The sequence below is a fragment of the Polistes fuscatus genome, unplaced genomic scaffold (genome assembly GCF_010416935.1).
Source record: "Polistes fuscatus isolate 324 unplaced genomic scaffold, CU_Pfus_HIC Scaffold12, whole genome shotgun sequence".
Taxonomy (NCBI): domain Eukaryota; kingdom Metazoa; phylum Arthropoda; class Insecta; order Hymenoptera; family Vespidae; genus Polistes; species Polistes fuscatus.
The window spans coordinates 1,569,168-1,586,653 of NW_025113020.1; the positions used below are offsets into that span (position 1 = coordinate 1,569,168).

Genomic DNA, 17,486 nt, shown 5'->3' on the forward strand with positions numbered 1-17,486 from the left:
TGCTTTTTGTTAGTTGAATCGATGTAACTATGATTATAGCTTTAGCTCTTTTTTTTTGAGGGGGGGAAAGACGGATTCAGAATTTTTGTTTTAACGTCTAGTTTTTGATATCTGATGATCGTTTACTCCTATTATTTAATGACGTGGGTGGGTTTAATTTGGTCGAAAAATGGCATATATATATGAATTTTTATTAATGAAACGGTTATTATAAATTTTTTTTTTTTTTTTTTTTTTTTATAATTATATGAATTTACAATACATTCTCAGCGAGAATTATGAGTAATATAAGATGACGTGATACATTGACATGAACTGTAAGTATGGAAAACATTACAATGATGAGCGTAAATATATGTAACTTATACTAATTAACGTCGTTAGATGTTAAGTGAATCTTATTGCAAGATCTGAAGGGTAGACTCTTTTTAACCTACGAGTTAGATTCGAGATTTCAAGCAAATTATTTGCTAGTGGATTCGGGTGTTTAGATAAACGAATGTTGTAGCGTTCGATGAAGTTTGCAACTTCTTCTTTTACTGTGGGCATCCTTAGATCTTTATGGATTCTTTCATTGCTTATGTACCAGGGGGCATTGCAGATGCAACGCAGGATTTTTGATTGGAATCTCTGTAAGATTTCTATATTTGAGTTACCAGCAGTACCCCAAAGTTGGATTCCATAGGTCCATACCGGTTTTAGGATTGCCTTATAGATTGCCAAGCTTGCTCTCGAGACTTAACTTAGATTTTCTCCCAATTAGCCAATACATATCTCTTACTTTTCCCTTCAAGTAGTTTGTTTTTGATTGGATATGTTGTTACCACGTCAATCTTTTATCCAGTATCATTCCCAAGTATTTAGTCGAATCTTTCATTGGTATTTCTGCCCCATTAATGGCCACTGGAGGACATGTGCGCTTACGCAGTGTAAATGTTACATGCGCCGATTTACTTTCGTTTATATTGATGTGCCACTTTTGGCACCATCTTTCTAGAATATGTAGGTGACGTTGTAAGATATCAGTCGCATTTTGAGGATTGCAGTCAGATGCTAACAGAGCATTATCGTCCGCAAATGTAGCTGTAGTTATCTCGTCAGAGGTTGGTAAATCTGCTGTGTAGATTGCGTACAGTAAAGGCCCGAGTACACTGCCTTGCGGAACACCGGATAAGATAGGATAGGCTGTGGTGAGATGGTTCTGATATTTGACTATAAATTTCCTGTTTGTGAGATAGGACTTGAGAATCAGATAGAAAGGATATGATAGAATTTTTTTTAGTTTGTAAAGCGTCCCGTGTGCCACACTTTGTCGAAGGCTTGCCTAATGTCCAGGAATACCGCTGAACAGTATTTTTTCCGTTCTAGATCTTGTGATATCTTTCTAGTTATGTGCTGAATTTGCTCAATTGTTGCATGGTGCTTTTGAAATCCGAACTGATGATCAGGGAGTACTTTAGAGTCCAGCTCAGCGTGGAGGCGAATAATTAGCATTTTTTTAAATAGCTTAGACAGAGCGAATAAAAGACTAATTGGTCGGTATGACGTAACTTCACTTGCTGCTTTCCCTGGTTTATGAATAAGCGTTATCACAGCTGTTTTCCAGATGGTAGAAAAGTATCCTAGACGTATAATGGCATTAAATATGGAAACTATTGATGCGATTCTTTTTTTCGGCAAATTTTTAATCATCTTCCCGCTGATTAGATCAAGGCCTTGTGCCTTTCTTGGATTCATGTAAGCTGCGATTGCCTCTTTGACCTCTGTCAAGGTAAAAGCTCTGATTTGTGGTGACAGTTAAAAAGGCGAGCAGAGAAAACTCTTGATCTCTTCTTCCTCGTTAGATGCAGAAGATGGGGAAGATTTGAATACTTCAGCCAGATGAAGGGCAAAGAGATTCGCTTTATCTATCGGTCTTCTGGCCCATCCACCTTGTGGTTGTCGAATCGGCGAAATGTCTTGTATTGGACGTGTGAATCGCCTTGTTGCTTTCCAAAGTTAATAGTTACTGTTAGCTGTGGGATTTAATTTTGTTAGGAAGGTCTGTGGGCCTTCATTTTTTAAGTTCGTGAGATTTTTTCTTAGAATCCTCGTTGCTTTATTTAAATACTGTTTGTCATCCGGTAATCTGCTATTTCGCCAGATTCTTCTCAGCTTTCGTTTTTCTTGGATTTTTCTTATAATGTATTCAGGGTACTCGTGGTTATTCTTGCTCTTAGGACTAGGTGTAGAAGCTCGAGCTGCATTTATTATATTATTTGTTAGGTAATTTATCGCAACGTCTACATCGTCGGTCGTTACCAATGGTGTTACAGCTGTAGCAGCAGTACTAAATGTCTCCCGAAAATGATCCCAGTTTGTAAATTTATTGCATATAGAGCTTGGAGGGCTATTCTCAACAATTGTTGTGATTATTGTTGCTATGATTGGAGAATGGTCAGAAGAAAGGTCAGATGAAGAGCATACCTGTATATATCTAGGAGATATATTTTTAAGTATGCAAAAATCGAGCAAATTTGGAATTTTGTTGACATCAGTTGGCCAATACGTAGGTTCTCCAGAACTAATAAACGTTGCCTTATATACACTTTTTAAGAGAATTCTCCCCCTTGGGTTTACAATTTTACTGGCCCAATGGTTATTTTTAGCATTAAAATCGCCTCCTGCCATGTATTTAGTGCCAAGACTTTACAAAAAATGATCGATTTCTGCTTTTTGAATATTGTGTTTAGGAGGGCAGTAGACTGCCGAGATAGTTAGTGGGCTATGTTAGTCGTAAATCATTACATTTGTTGCCTGAAGATAATCTTGTTTGTAGAGTGCAAGTTCGTAATGTTTCAGACTAGATTAAATTATAATCGCTGTTCCTCCATGTGCTTTTCCACTTGGATGATTCGTGCAGTAAACCTTAAAGCCAAAAATTTTGAAATAAATTTTGTCAGTAAAGTGTGTCTCAGATACCAGCATTATTTGAATATCCTGATGTTTCAAGAAAGCTTCCAACTCAACTTTTCGTTGCATTAGACCGTTGGCATTCCAAACCGTGATACGTAGAGTCTTCATTATTTGACGATACTTGACAATTTACTTACGATATCTGGTAATAATGAGATGAGGTTATTTATTTGCTCAGATTGTTTTTCGATAAGTTTTTCCAATTTCCTCAGACTTTCGGAAGATTCTGTACAATTGCTTGTATTTTCGTTATTGGATGTCTCCAGGTTTGGATTATTTGACAGGTGATTATTTCCCTTCGTTGCCTGAGCATAAGACACCATTGGTTTTGTGTAATGTTGGTTTTTCCCCACCTGGTCGGCTTGTAGGTTGGTCTGAATATTATGATTTTCCCTGAGCCTTGGTTTCGGGAATGTTTTCTTAAGCTGTTCTTGATAGCGTGGACATCCCTTGTAGTTCGCAGTATGTAGGCCGCTACATAGAATATAGGTTGGTAAAGTATCTATGGATTTTTTGCAATCAGCCGTTGCGTGTTGATCTGCACATTTGGCACACTGGTATGTGCGATTGCAATACTTCTGAGGGTGACCGTACCTTTGGCACTTTTTGCATTGAACTATTTCTTTCTTTTTTAGGAGTGGTTCTATTTTGACTATTGTATTGTTAAGTTTGTTTATGTTATATACCGTGTTAATATTTGATTTCTGTTTCAAATCAATATAGAACATTGATAGCGGGTTACGTGTTACCCTGTGTCTTATGTTGTTTATGTTTACAACTTTATGCCCAAGCTTTTGAAGTTCGTCCTTTAGGGCATTCAAATCAATGGAATGATGAATGTTGCGCAAGACAACCCGAAACGCTCGTTCCTGTTTTAATTGATATGTGTGAAAATTGACGTTCGATGACTTCAAAATTCTCACAATCCTTCTATAAGACTCCGGATCAGCCGGCAGGACACAAACCTGATTATTGCTAATCTTAAGAGGGTAGCTTTTTTCATGCACGACTTCTTTTATACATTTCTTCAGCGATTGAATATCAATAACGTCATTTATATATATATATTTGAGGAGGAGGAGGAGGAGGCGCTTTTGGTGACTATCCATTTACTGGAGCCGGTGCATCTACTTCCGTGCAATCACTTAGGATTGAGTAACTATTGCTGTTAGTACAACTCCTTCCATTTCATGATTTTTATTGATGTTATCATCCTCTGCTCTTGATCTTTTCCTGCTATTAGGAGTAGTCGGACGACTGGATCCAGTAGCTATTTGCCACGGCGGTGGCCTGAATGTTTTCATATCCTTGTCAAGGATATGCGAAAGGCTTATATCCATTGACGTGACCGAGTCAAAAGATTTTAAATTTAACTGCTGTCTAACGACCTTATTCCAACTATTGAATGTGTATAGACATTAGGATAAGAGATTAAGAACAAAATATAAACACGTTCGTACCAATCGATGTATTGATCGCGATATGGCTCATATAAATAGCTTTTTTTTTATTTTCATTCTACAGAAGGACTAGTTTTTTTTTTTATCTCAGATTGACTTTTTAGTGGCTATGAATAATTTTCTGAATAAAAGTTATTAATATAAATGAAAGATTATTATTATGTCTAAATGATAATCCCAATTCACAAACGGCTAACGGCGAGAGCTACTAACTAAGCAATTTTGTTGTAATTTACCTAAATAATAATGTTGTTAAGTAATTTAATAAAAAGTAATGTTATTATTTTGAAGACTCTAACAATCCTGGTTTTATATTTCTTATCTTGTGTTTCAAAAAAATAATATTAAATTCTTAATCACCTTCTCAAAATACTTTCATTTACTAATTTAAAAAAAATTAAACTATATTGTCATAATATTACAGCATTTTTTCAATATTGTACTACTGCGCGCCGTTTATATTGATTTTCTCTTTACGGTAAATAATTTCTATATTCTCTTGAATTTAGATTATTTGAATAAATCATAGTTTTAACAAAAGACATTCTCACGATACAACGTGATTTCTTATTGTATTGTATGCATATTAAAAATATTCATTCCGCACATCCTATAAATACGAAATAATACATATGTAGATCCAGTGATTATTTAACGGATATTAGCCAGTTGATATATAACCGCAGTCGAATAAAGTTACATCGAATAATATCTAAAGAGTTTTTATCGGGAGTACGTTTATAATACTTAGTTTCCTACAATTGTTTTAAATCACTCACAAACATACTCAGTTCTTCAAAAGATTGCAAATTATTAGAAGTATTTTTTTAATATCATAAAATCAGAAAATTGTTATATTCTTTGCGTTAAAAGATTTTGAGGTAAATAGGTAAGATTTTTACTTTTCAACCTTTTATATCTTTTCTGTCTTAAAATCAAAAAAAGCAAAACTTTAATGTAAATAAGATAGGAGAGCAGATGAAATAGATTATTTCATTTTTATATGCTTTTTAATAAAATAGATTATTTGTAAATTAATTCAAACTAAATAGTTCAGGAATCTGAAAAAGTAAAAATTATAATCTTAATCATTATCAAATGCATCTACTTCCATCACTTATTTATATTTATTTATTTTTGAAATTTGCTTAGAATTTATTTATCAAATTTATTTATCCAAACTTCTTTCGTTGTTTGTGTGTAATATTTATATTTATTATAAAAGAATCCAAAAAATGGAGTCACTGAGCGGTAAAACGTATCAAGAGGAACTGTTTTCTATGGTGGAAGAACCGAATTTTTATAATAAACGAAGTGAAATAGCTACATTTTATTCTGGAAAAAAAATTTTCATAACAGGAGGCTTAGGATTTTTAGGAAGGCTTATAATGGAAAAGCTTTTGAGGTAACAATGTTTAATATTTGTTTTCGTTCTCGATTAAACTTACACATTCATCATAAGCATTCAATCATAAGTTTTAAATAAATTTAGATACTATTTATATAAGACTATTTATGGTGTAGGTCGAATACTGTTAAAAACAAAATTGTGTTTCTGTAACGAGAAGATTTTAACTTTTATTTTCAAACTTATGTGACTAATATTTACATTTTTTACCTGTAACGAGAAGAAACGACATTTAGTGTTCGTTATAAACCGTATCGTCCCTACTGCTCAAGTAAACGCTCGCGACTGATCTCGCAACTCTTATCTATTCCTCCTCTCTTTTACAACAGCTGACTTGTATGTCAGTTGTATGTACCGACGATTTTGACTAACGCAGTAAATTAATTAAAGAATATTTCTTTACATTTATATACTAAACTTGTAATTATTTTAAGTAATTTTAAATTATAATGTTCCAAGAGGTTTATATGGTTGGAAATAAAAAATAAACTAGTGATTTTACTTATGTATGGTAAAGTATTTTAACTGAACAGAATATTGTTATTCTACTAACTACTTACGACAAACTTTATACTTTTAAACATTAGGTCGGTGCGCACGCATTGTAAAAATTCACTCTCATCATTTTTTCCTAATCTCGCTAAAAGAAGTATAAAATCAAAGATATTCTTCGAGTTTCAAGATTTTAAGTTTCTCTTTAAATAGTATGGAATTTTATCCATTAAAAAATCAATCTTTTTACTGGTTAAAGTAATTTTTGAAAAAATTGGAAATTTTGCAGACCTTATCATTACAATAGTAGCTATCACTCGGAATTTTAAGAGATTTTTAACAATTATAATCATGAGATTGCAGCTAGATAAAAGAAAATTTTAAATCAAATCAATTTTTAGATCACACAAAGTACGCATATCTTTTTTATGTATACGTCTCATCATCTTTATCTAATTTATTCGTACATTTAATAAGTCCTTCTGCATTTTCCTCGTCCTTTTTTTTGGTCCTTAGTAAATATTCTTTCTTTTCTCCCTTTGTCGATTTCTCTCTCCCCTTCTATATTTAAAATTATATACAGATGTTTTATTTTATTAACACTTTATTTTCCACTAACAAGGGGACCTTACACTAGGATACCTACAGATTTTAACGAGCTTTGGTATATTAGTAGTATTCTTTTAGGGTGTTATCGTGGGAAAGGATTTTTTAAAAATGCCTAGCCAATTTTGAGAAAAAAGGTTTTAATAGTTTTGATTTTTGTTGTATATATATTTGTATTATCTTTATTTCAACAGTCTATCAAGTGGTGCGCTAGCGTCAGTAGTAGCGTTTTTGCTTCTCGTTCTGCTAGTTAGTTTTCGATCCTTCATGGAAAAGTTTTTTTTAAATAATTTTTCTGTATCTTTTTTCAAATTTTTTTGTTATATTTCTTAATCTTAAATACATTCAGGAAAAGAAAATTATTTATTACAAAAAAATTAGAAATAATAAATTTTTTAACATCTTGCGAATAAAATAAAGGAAAATTGATTACTTATTAATATTTTATTTTTTAACAGGTATATAAAAATAGATAAATCCTAAATATACTAACAAATATAACAATCGTATATATTCTAATAATTAACAATTTCATACATAATTTTTTTATATCTATGAGTTTTAACATTTATTGTACATTTATTAATATTTATTAAACGCAGATTCCAGAGTGATAGTTATCGTAAAAGCATTCAATAGTCCATCATCAATTGTCATCAAAAATTTTTCATAAAACGATTCGATATGCATAGTACGCTTCGAAATTATTAAAACCAAATGAAAGAGAAATATTTTTAAACGTTAATCAGGTGTATTTTCTAACAGATCTTTTAAAAAATCGTTGTTTATGTAATAAGTCATCTTTTATTAATTGTTCGAGATGTGAAAAAATTTTTTGTTTCTAATTTTTTTGTAATAAATAATTTTCTCTTTCCTGTATATATTTAAAAATTAAGAAATATGTAAAAGAAATTTGAAAACAAATACAAAAAGATTATTAAAAAAACTTCCCCCACGAAGGATCGAACACTAACTACCGGCACGAGAAGCAAGAACGCTACTACTGACGCTAGCACGTCACTTCATAGACTCTTGAAATTAAGATAATATAAACATATATACAACAAAAATCAAAACTTTAAAACTTTTTTCTCAAAATTGACTAGGCATTTTGAAAAAACCCTTTACCACAATAACACCCTAAAAGTATACTACTAATATACCAAAGCTCGTTAAAATCCGTGAGTATTGGGGTGTATGTTCCCCTTGTAAGAACTTTTTGTATAAATCTATTGCTATTTTTGTTAGATGTTGTCCAGACATAAAAACGGTTTATTTGCTAATAAGAGCAAAGAAACAGCAAGATCCGAATACTCGATTCAAAGAGTATTTCAATGATGTTGTGAGTAAAGTTACAAACATTCTACTTATTATTACTATACTTATGAAACAAATCACCGATATTATGGTGTATATTTAAATTTTTAGATTTTCGACAGATTGAAGAAAGAGCAGAAAGATGTCGAAAAAAAGATTATTCTCATAGAAGGAGACATGAATCAACTGAATTTAGGTTTGTCGGAGGAAGATCGTAAACGTATTCAAGATACCAATTTGATTTTCCACGGCGCAGCATCCGTGCGTTTTATGGATAATATTCGTTTTATAGTTAATACGAATATTAGAGGAACAAGGGATCTGCTCATGCTTGCCCAGGAGATGAAAAGTTTAGAGGTACTTTTTTCTAATTAACGATCTATATATAATCATGTACTTTAAAATATAATTTCTGAAGAAATTTATTTATTTAGACATTTTATTTAATAAAAAATATGTTGTTCTAGTTTTATAATTAATTTTTTCTTTAGGCCTTTGTCTATATATCAACGGCATATTCATATTGCATACATAAAAAAATTGAAGAAAAATTCTACATGCCGCCTATGAAGACGGAAGACATAATCGAATTGACAGAGATTTTGAGCGAAGACGAATTAGATTTAATTACCCCAAAGTAATAAAAAAATAAGAATATTGCATTTTGCTTAGAGCTAACTTAAGTAGTTTAGCATATTCGCTTATCTTACAGGCTACTTGGTAATTGGCCCAATACTTACGCATATTCGAAGGCAATCTGTGAAGATACTGTACGGCAATATTCCAATAAAATTCCATCTTGCATCGTTAGGCCATCAATTGTTACTTCAACGGAAAAGGAACCAATTACCGGTTGGATCAATAATTTTTATGGAGTAACAGGAATTGCTGTTGGTTGTGCGAGAGGTGTTTTACGCACGTTAAATTGCAATGATAGGCTTATTTGCGACATAATTCCTGCTGACTATGTTGTTAATAACATTATTGCGGCAGCATGGGACGTTGCACAGGAAAGGTCACTTTTTTTTCTTTTTTAAATAATCACTAAAATGAATTGTTAGTTTATTTCTTAAAATAACATTTAAAGCGAATAAAAAAAATCTTTTATTGTAGGTCCATACTAAAGAGTATTAGTCCTTCAAATGGAAAAAATAATGATTTACCAGCGGACAAAGAGATTCCGATTTATAATGTTGTTTCCTCTGTTCAAAGACCAATAAATTGGGCTACTTTAGAAAATAATGTAAAAAAAAGTGGTATGAAATTTCCTTCGAAACAAATATTATTTTATTACTCGTTACAGATGAAACAGAACTATTTTGTCTATTTTCTTTTGACAATTTTTTTGCACTGGATACCAGCTATTATAGTGGACTCGTTAGCTTATCTCAGCGGAAGAAAGCCAATGTAATATATGACGACATTTAAATTTACAAGCGATTTATTAATCATCAGTAGAGAAGCACATTATCAAATAATTGTATATTTTTCAGATTGCTTAACATCTTCAGAAAAATAGAAAAGTTTAAACATGTATTAAATTTTTTTACACTTAATGAATGGGAATTCAGTAACGATAACGTTTTAAAATTATGGGACAAACTATCACTCGTCGATAAACATAACTTCTTCTTCAATGCTGCTGATATTGATTGGCAGTATTATTTTGAAATTTACATTCGCGGAATACGAGTATATTTAGGGAAAGACCCGATGGAGACGTTAGAAGAATCAAAAATTTATTACAGAAAGTAAATGTTTGATAATCTTGTTTTTATAAAATATTTTGTTTTCCTATTTATTTAATCATTTTTTGATTTATTTTTTTTCCAGGTTGAAAATCGCTTATTATACGATAAAATGGATGTTTTATGCCTTGATCTTTTGGATCATCTATTCCTTAATATATTCACTTTTTTGTACTGTATTTTCTCTCTGATAATCTTTGCCAAACAACAAAAAAGTGATCTTCTTAATATTTTTTTTTTAGTTGAAATATATTACTTTTTATCATAGCGTGAGTATATTTCCCTATACCTTAAAAATTTTTTTACAAGTAGTCATTCTGACCTCGCATTCTTGCAGGAAAATATATTATGTTATTAAAATTATCTAGAAGTATGTAGAAGTTGGAATTGTTGTGTCAACTATCTTCTAAGTTTAATTATAATTTGTTGATTATAAGTAAAATAAAACAATTTTCGATATGTATGCATGGAAAAATTTAGTACGTTTAAAATATATACTTGATAAAATGAGAATTGATAAAATAGTACATATTCAGATTTAACAGAAAATCTTCACATATCTCGAGCGAAATATTATCGATTCACGAAAATTATAAGGCACAGAGAAGTTATAATAAATAATGTTAATATTTTAATTTCAGTGAAATTATTGTAAGAACCGATGTATTTGATAGGGATTAGGATATAGAATGTGATTTAGCAATCATACGTAGGAAACAAAAGAGGAGAGATGTTAAAGAATAATAAATATTTTAATCAACTTTTTAATATCTCCTAAGACTACTTTCATGTACTCTTTCAGCAATTGATCCACGGGGTGTTCGAGTTCCTCGTAGAACCCATTTTTAATTTCATCTTCTTTGTCTTTCGTCGGCGCTTGCAAATTGATTATTGCAATCTTGTACCACCAACCCTGCACAACGAGCGGTCCTACTTTATCGTTAATAAATTCAATTTTTCTAACCGTTGATAAGATTTTTCTACTAATCATAAATCCGACGCCAAAACTATGGGTCCCCGACCCTCCATGGTGAAGCATTTAAACCCCTGTGTTAACACTTTACCGACCGGCCATCGATTAATCAACGTTTTGTTCTCAGCACATACCGACCGGCAATCGATTATTCGACTTTTGCTCCACAGCGCTTACCAACCGGTTGTCGATTAATCGACTTTCGATCTTTCTGTTAGATTTGGTTAGACTAGACTGACAAGTAGCAAGCAGTAAGCATTTCGCATTCTTTATTCAGATAATTGGTGCTTTTCTCTAAGCTTTAGCCATTAAAAATGAATGAAAAGGATAGTGTCGGTGAGTTTTATCTCGACGACCTGTCAGATTGTCTTGACTGCCGTTCAGCAAGTAGTACTGATGACGAAAGTGATAGCAGTAGTATAGCGATTCGAAAGCGACGTCCTGTACCGCTAATATACAGTGATTCAGAAGACGTGGGCATAAATGATAACGTTGAAGACAACAATGGTACATGGTCAACGAACGACAAACATATAATTTTGGAACCTTTCGAAGGCAGCTCTGGCGTAAAAATTATGCCAAGTTCCTCTGAAAGCGTAATAGATATTGTGAATTTATTCATTGGAAGTTACCTGATTGAGCACTTCGTGAGGGAGTCTAATAGGTATCATTATCAAATTGTGGAAAAATATAGAATTACATCAAAAGCGAAAAAAATGGAAAGACGTCAGGGTGACTGAAATGAAGAAATTTTTGGGCCTGATCGCTCTCATGGGACAAGTAAGGAAGGACGTTCTCTACGATTATTGGTCTACAGACCCATCTATAGAAACGCCGTTCTTCTCGAAGGTTATGAGCAGAAACAGATTTTTACAAATAATGCAAAGCTGGCATTTTTGTAACAATAACGATATTTCTCCCAATTCGCATAGGCTGGTGAAGGTCCAGCCTGTCATCGATTATTTCAAGGAAAAATTTAACAACGTATATAAACGAGATCAACAATTGTCTCTAGATGGATGTTTAATTCCGTGGAGAGATAGACTGTCAATCGAAACATATAATCCCGCAAAAATCACAAAATACGGAATATTGATCAGAGTGCTGTGTGAAGCTCGTACAGGATACGTATCCAACTCTTGTGTGTAGGCCGCTGATGGAAAAAAATTAGAAAAGACTGTATTATCGGTCATTAGACCGTATAAGAACATATAGCACCATGTATATCAAGATAATTACTATAATAGTGTCAACATGGCTACAATTTTTTAAAAAAATAAATTGCGAGTGTGCGGGACGATTCGAAAGAATAGTGGTCTTCCTCAAATACTTTAAACTGCCAAACTTTCAAGAGGCCAACATCAATTTCTTAGAAATGGCCATATTTTATTACAAGTATGGAATAATGGCAAAAGGAACGTACACATGATCTCGACAATACATTCTGCACAAATGGCGGAATCTAAAAACAGAAGCAGGACATCAGATTGCCCCATACAGAAGACTATTTCAATAATAGATTATAATAAATATATGAAGGGCGTAGATCGCGCAGATCTGTCCTATTACTCCATTTCTAGGAAAACAAAAAAATGGACGAAACGTGTCGTAATATTCTTCATCAACTGTGCACTTTTTAATTCCTTTAAAGTATATACAACTCTGAACGGACAGAAGATTACATATAAAAATTTTCTGCACAAAGCGGCACTTTCATTGATAAAAGACTGCGAAACTGAAGAGCAAGATAAGGGTCTACCTAATTCCGAACCCACAAGAACCACATCCCAATTTGATTATCCCGGAAGACTGGCAAATTTCGGAAAGCATAAACTGGTAAATATAGTGACCAGCGGTCGATCTAAAAAAACCCCTACGACAATGCAGAGTTTGTGCAAGTAAAAAAAAACTAAGCAGAACAGGTTTCGCTTGTAAATACTGCAACGTCCCACTACACAAAGGTGATTGTTTCGAGCGATATCATAGTTTAAAAAAATATTAAACAACTTCTTTATTCGACAAATATTGTTATATGGATTATGGTATATTTTATTTAAATAATAAACTGAAAACGATTGTAATAGATAAAATAAATATTGTTTAACACTAATATGATTAAAGTAAAAGATTTTATTAAATTTGGTTACCCTACAATAACACGAAGCGTACAATTTTACCAGAGCTTAAGAAAAGCGCATATATTCCCGCGCGTCAGTCTAGGCCGAAACCGAGCCGGTGTCTCGGACGATCTGCGGCTGAGTGGGCGGTGAAAAGGGCATAGTATGTTCGAACCGCTACCGGTCGGTAAAGTGTTAAGCAAGTCTTCCCCGGACTATCTAGTTTCTTGCAGCGAGACAACATCTGCTCCGTAATTATCGTTCTTGCCGACCATCAATTGCAACGCACTGGATCTGTACATATTTCGTACGTTCTACGTACCCACTTTGAGATTTCTTTTTTCTTGGACTTAACTCGACATGAATTCCCTAGGGTAGTCCCCACCCGAAGATCTGAACAGGGGACTAGTTTACCTCCGGAAAATTTGACCCTAGCAGAAACCATGGCGATGCTTGGTTGTTACCAGATAAAGTCGTTTTACAGTGTGAGCTTATCAGACCTACGCCCAACACCGGACCAGGAGTGCCTTTTCCAATCGGCTGTCCGTGACTGCTTATTCACTTTGTTCGCAGCTAATCTCTATCCCTATCCGAGAAAAATAGGCCATTCATCTATCCGCTACCTGAGGCTACACTGTGTCCTGGTGACTGGGACCCACTAACTCTGTGAATTATAACACCTTGTTTTACTTCCCTGATACTAGCAGCTTTTAGACTAACACAGAATCTGCAAGAGATTATAGTTTAAAAAGAAATTGTTTGAAAAATAATTTATAAGTAACACTAAGATGCATTCTTTTTTCAATTCTATTGATAGAAAATTAATGCACATGGTTTCTTCCTTATATAAATAAAAAGAAGACTGTGTCTTCAAAAATCTTTAATGATTTCAATACCATCAGCTTCTTCTTATCATTGGTAAAAATAATGCGCTCTTTCTACTAGTAAAATGATTGATCATCTATGGAGATAGAATAAGTTCTCTAATGCTTTGACTAAATATTTTTCAAGAGAATCACAATATTTGTTTCTATCAGAAGAAATATTATTTTTTTTACCTTTTAACAAATTTATGTCTTGCTTATTCCTTGTTACAGTGGTTGAATTCTATTCGCATTATAATTCGCATGGGATCTCTACGAATAAAACATTAGTTAAAAGAAATCTTTATATTGTTAACCCATTGGAAAATGAAATTTATATGCATAGATCCGATGCTGGAACGAAGTCTTTTTCTTACAGCCCCATACTCTTAGATAAAACTATTTAAGAAAGTAGTTTATGTATGAAATATAACAAATATAAATACAGAAGCAGAGAGTACCATAAATTGAATTAAAAAATAATATAATAAAGATATTTAACTCAGTAAAGTATGTTAACTGAACATAATATTGCTATTCTACTTACAATTGTCTTTTATAATATTAAGATAAAGAGTACGATTGTAATTCATCGGTATTCTTACATTTAAATCAGAAAATATTCATCCTATGGTTAAGGTATTCAAAATCCAACAGTATGTTATCCAGGTTATTCATTTTCAACTTTAATTGATGATCACTATAGAGAAGAAATAAAAGGAATTAAAACTAATATATTATTATTAATACCTTAGTTAACTTCAAAAAATACTTTTATTACCAATATTCATGAATAATAAATGTTTTTGAAAACATTTTTTAATATATTCACAGTTATTTCATATCAATCACCATCGTATGCAATAATTAAATAACTTCAAAATACATAAATAATTTTTATTTGTATCGATATAAAACACGTGATGTGTATATTAAAATATCAGAATATAGATACCTATCAGTCCAAACTAAATTTAAGGGAGAATTATCGATTTACCTTATGCCGTTATTTTGAAATCGATGTGCCCGCCCATCGTAAATTTCGACAAACTTCAAGATGTAGATTTAATGATTGGTGATCAAGCATCGTAAAAATTTATTTTCATCATCTTTTCTCAAACGCGCTAAAAGAAGTATAATTTCAAGAACTTTTCACGCTTTATAATCCAGGTGCAACTATGTTTATAATATTCCCTATAAAATTAATATAACATACTCTATTAAAAATTTTAAAAAGTATAAAGTAAATTAAACATACTTTAGAATACCAAAAATAAAAACGGAGACACTAAAAAGAAAATCAAGAAAAAAAATTTTTCACGTCAAGGATTTTCTTCGACGATATTACGTTAAGGAAACTGCGTTTTAACTCGTCACGCTAATGAAATGTAAATAAATATAAAAATTTTTTTCGAAATCCTACTAATGCGTTCTTGCAAAAGATTTGCTATCTGTATTTCGTTAATGGTGCAATGTATATTTTTTAAAAACTTTTACATTTGTTCAAAGATCTTAAAAAACTATAGCCAGAAAACCTAAGATTAAACTTTTTAATTTTATTTAATATTTGTTTAATTAAATATGTATAGCATTCGTATAAGCATTTATAGTTGTTAAAAAGGTATAGTAAAACGTGACGAAGCAAATATTAACTGAGAAGAATATCTCTATCTAACTGCATAAGCTATTGTAAAAACTTAAAATTGTTTCTATAGTCGTTTAAATGTTATTCCAATTTAAAATAATTGTTATTTTACATTAGGTCTTATGACGATTCTGCCACATAGCAGAATAAATACATAAGTATTATAAGATCAAAAGCTACAAAGTGTCCTAAATTTTTATTACATTTAACTTCAATTCTTTTGAATTGATTTTGCACAATTATAATAAAATTAAAAGTACAGTTATTAGAGTCTAAATTAGGAACAATCAGAAAAAAGGTTATAAATAAATAAATAAATTAAATTCTGTAATAGTCTAATTAATTGTGTAGTAGCCAGATATGATAACAATTTTTTTGTTTCCTACGTTGATTAAAAATGCCTGGCATTGTGGACAACGTCAAAGAAAAACTCACAATTTTGGCAGGTCAAACTTTCCCTATAACATATATATGATATACAGCGTAGGAGAAAAGAGCTTGTATAAAAAAATGAGTCAGATATAGTATGTAGCAAACTGCAAAACTTTACAGTGATTTCACGTTTTCACGTTTTCTTTATATATCAAGACCTCTTGACTACTTAACATTCCTATCATTTATTATTCTTAAATAATATTTAATTAAATTATTTTAATAAATAATATTTAAACGTCGCCATTCATAATTAGAGATTATTAAAACTTTGATATTCAGAATTAAAAAATGTGTAAATAAAATTTAATATTTCCATAAAGGAAAAGTAGAGGCATATAACCTGTTCAAAATTACACTAAATTTTTTCATATAAGCTATGATTTCTAATTTAATTAATGATTATTTGTAAAAATTGCCACTTCTTTCTTTAACAGGTTGACTGTCATGTAGATCACCGTAACTTTAACACAACCAATAGTAAAAAATTATAATTTAAGTAAATATCGATACTGATAAATTTTTAAATAATACTATTGTTTTTATAACAGTAAGAAAAGAATATAACATAAAATATGTAAAAATAATTTTACCGTTGTAACATCTAACAACGGTATTTCTGTACGTTATTGCTTGATAAGATGCAATCCTCTTCATCAGAAAATTTCATTAAATAAATCGCTAACTTAATCCTGAAATCGGGAAGGAAAATATTTTTCGAATTACTAATTAGTATAATATCATTGAATTTACAGCACAAGTAATCAGTTGAAGATATATTGCGAATTTCCTGTAATATTTTATAGTGTTTTTATAGTTTTTATAGGTTTGAATGTTTGCTCTCTTTTCTGTGCCACTTTCTCGTTTCGTAAAGTTTTCAATCACAACGTTTCTAAAAAAGTTTTCGCTTTGAAAATCGTTGTGAAGAAAATGATATAATTAAATATAAAGTTAATTTTAAATGTTCCTTTAATATCTACTCGGATAGCTCTACTTCCTTTAGCTCTCTTTATTAAGTAATAGGAGTAAACGATCATCAGTGACCAAAATCTTGATGTTAAAACCAAAATTCCGAATTCGTCCTTCTCCGCTCAAAAAAGAGAGCTACAGCTGTCATCGTAGTTACATCGACTCAGCTTTATAAAAAGCAGTTTTAAATATATACTACAAAGATGATCCCATGAAGTACGATCTAAAATTTTATTTCTGATCGAATCATATATAGAGATCAAATAAAGCATTTTACTTGTGAGAAACGGCAAATGGTATTCGCTCTCTGGTGACAAGTCAAAGAAGTAACTGATTTTTTCTTATATATGGTACAAGTTAACATTAAAACAAGATAGCTTTAGGGCAACTAACTTTATGCTGTAAATTTCAAATCGCTTTGCACACGCACCATAGATATAATTATATTATAAATCTTTTTACTTTTCTATAAACAGGTTGTTATCCTTATTCTTTGAAAAT

General features: G+C 31.5%; 2 protein-coding genes and 1 non-coding gene across 3 annotated transcripts; 2 read left to right on the top strand and 1 right to left on the bottom strand.

Moving 5' to 3' along the window:
• The first annotated feature begins 5,650 nt into the window (after positions 1–5,650).
• Positions 5,651–10,195, top strand: LOC122513570 (fatty acyl-CoA reductase wat-like). The gene is made up of 9 exons (XM_043629980.1): positions 5,651–5,820; positions 8,170–8,263; positions 8,350–8,595; positions 8,730–8,875; positions 8,951–9,253; positions 9,352–9,481; positions 9,542–9,645; positions 9,732–9,989; positions 10,072–10,195. The coding sequence occupies exons 1-9, from the start codon at positions 5,651–5,653 to the stop codon at positions 10,175–10,177; spliced, it is 1,557 nt and encodes a 518-aa protein (XP_043485915.1). The 3' UTR covers positions 10,178–10,195.
• A 1,078-nt stretch (positions 10,196–11,273) lies between these two features.
• LOC122513571 lies at positions 11,274–11,939 on the top strand. Its single transcript, XM_043629981.1, has 3 exons — positions 11,274–11,555; positions 11,668–11,808; positions 11,892–11,939. Exons 1-3 carry the CDS (start codon positions 11,274–11,276, stop codon positions 11,937–11,939), a joined length of 471 nt encoding a protein of 156 aa, XP_043485916.1.
• Positions 11,940–16,991: 5,052 nt separating this feature from the next.
• On the bottom strand, positions 16,992–17,211 carry LOC122513635. Its single transcript, XR_006302812.1, has one exon. It is a non-coding gene; the product is annotated as a small nucleolar RNA U3 (small nucleolar RNA).
• Positions 17,212–17,486: the final 275 nt, after the last annotated feature.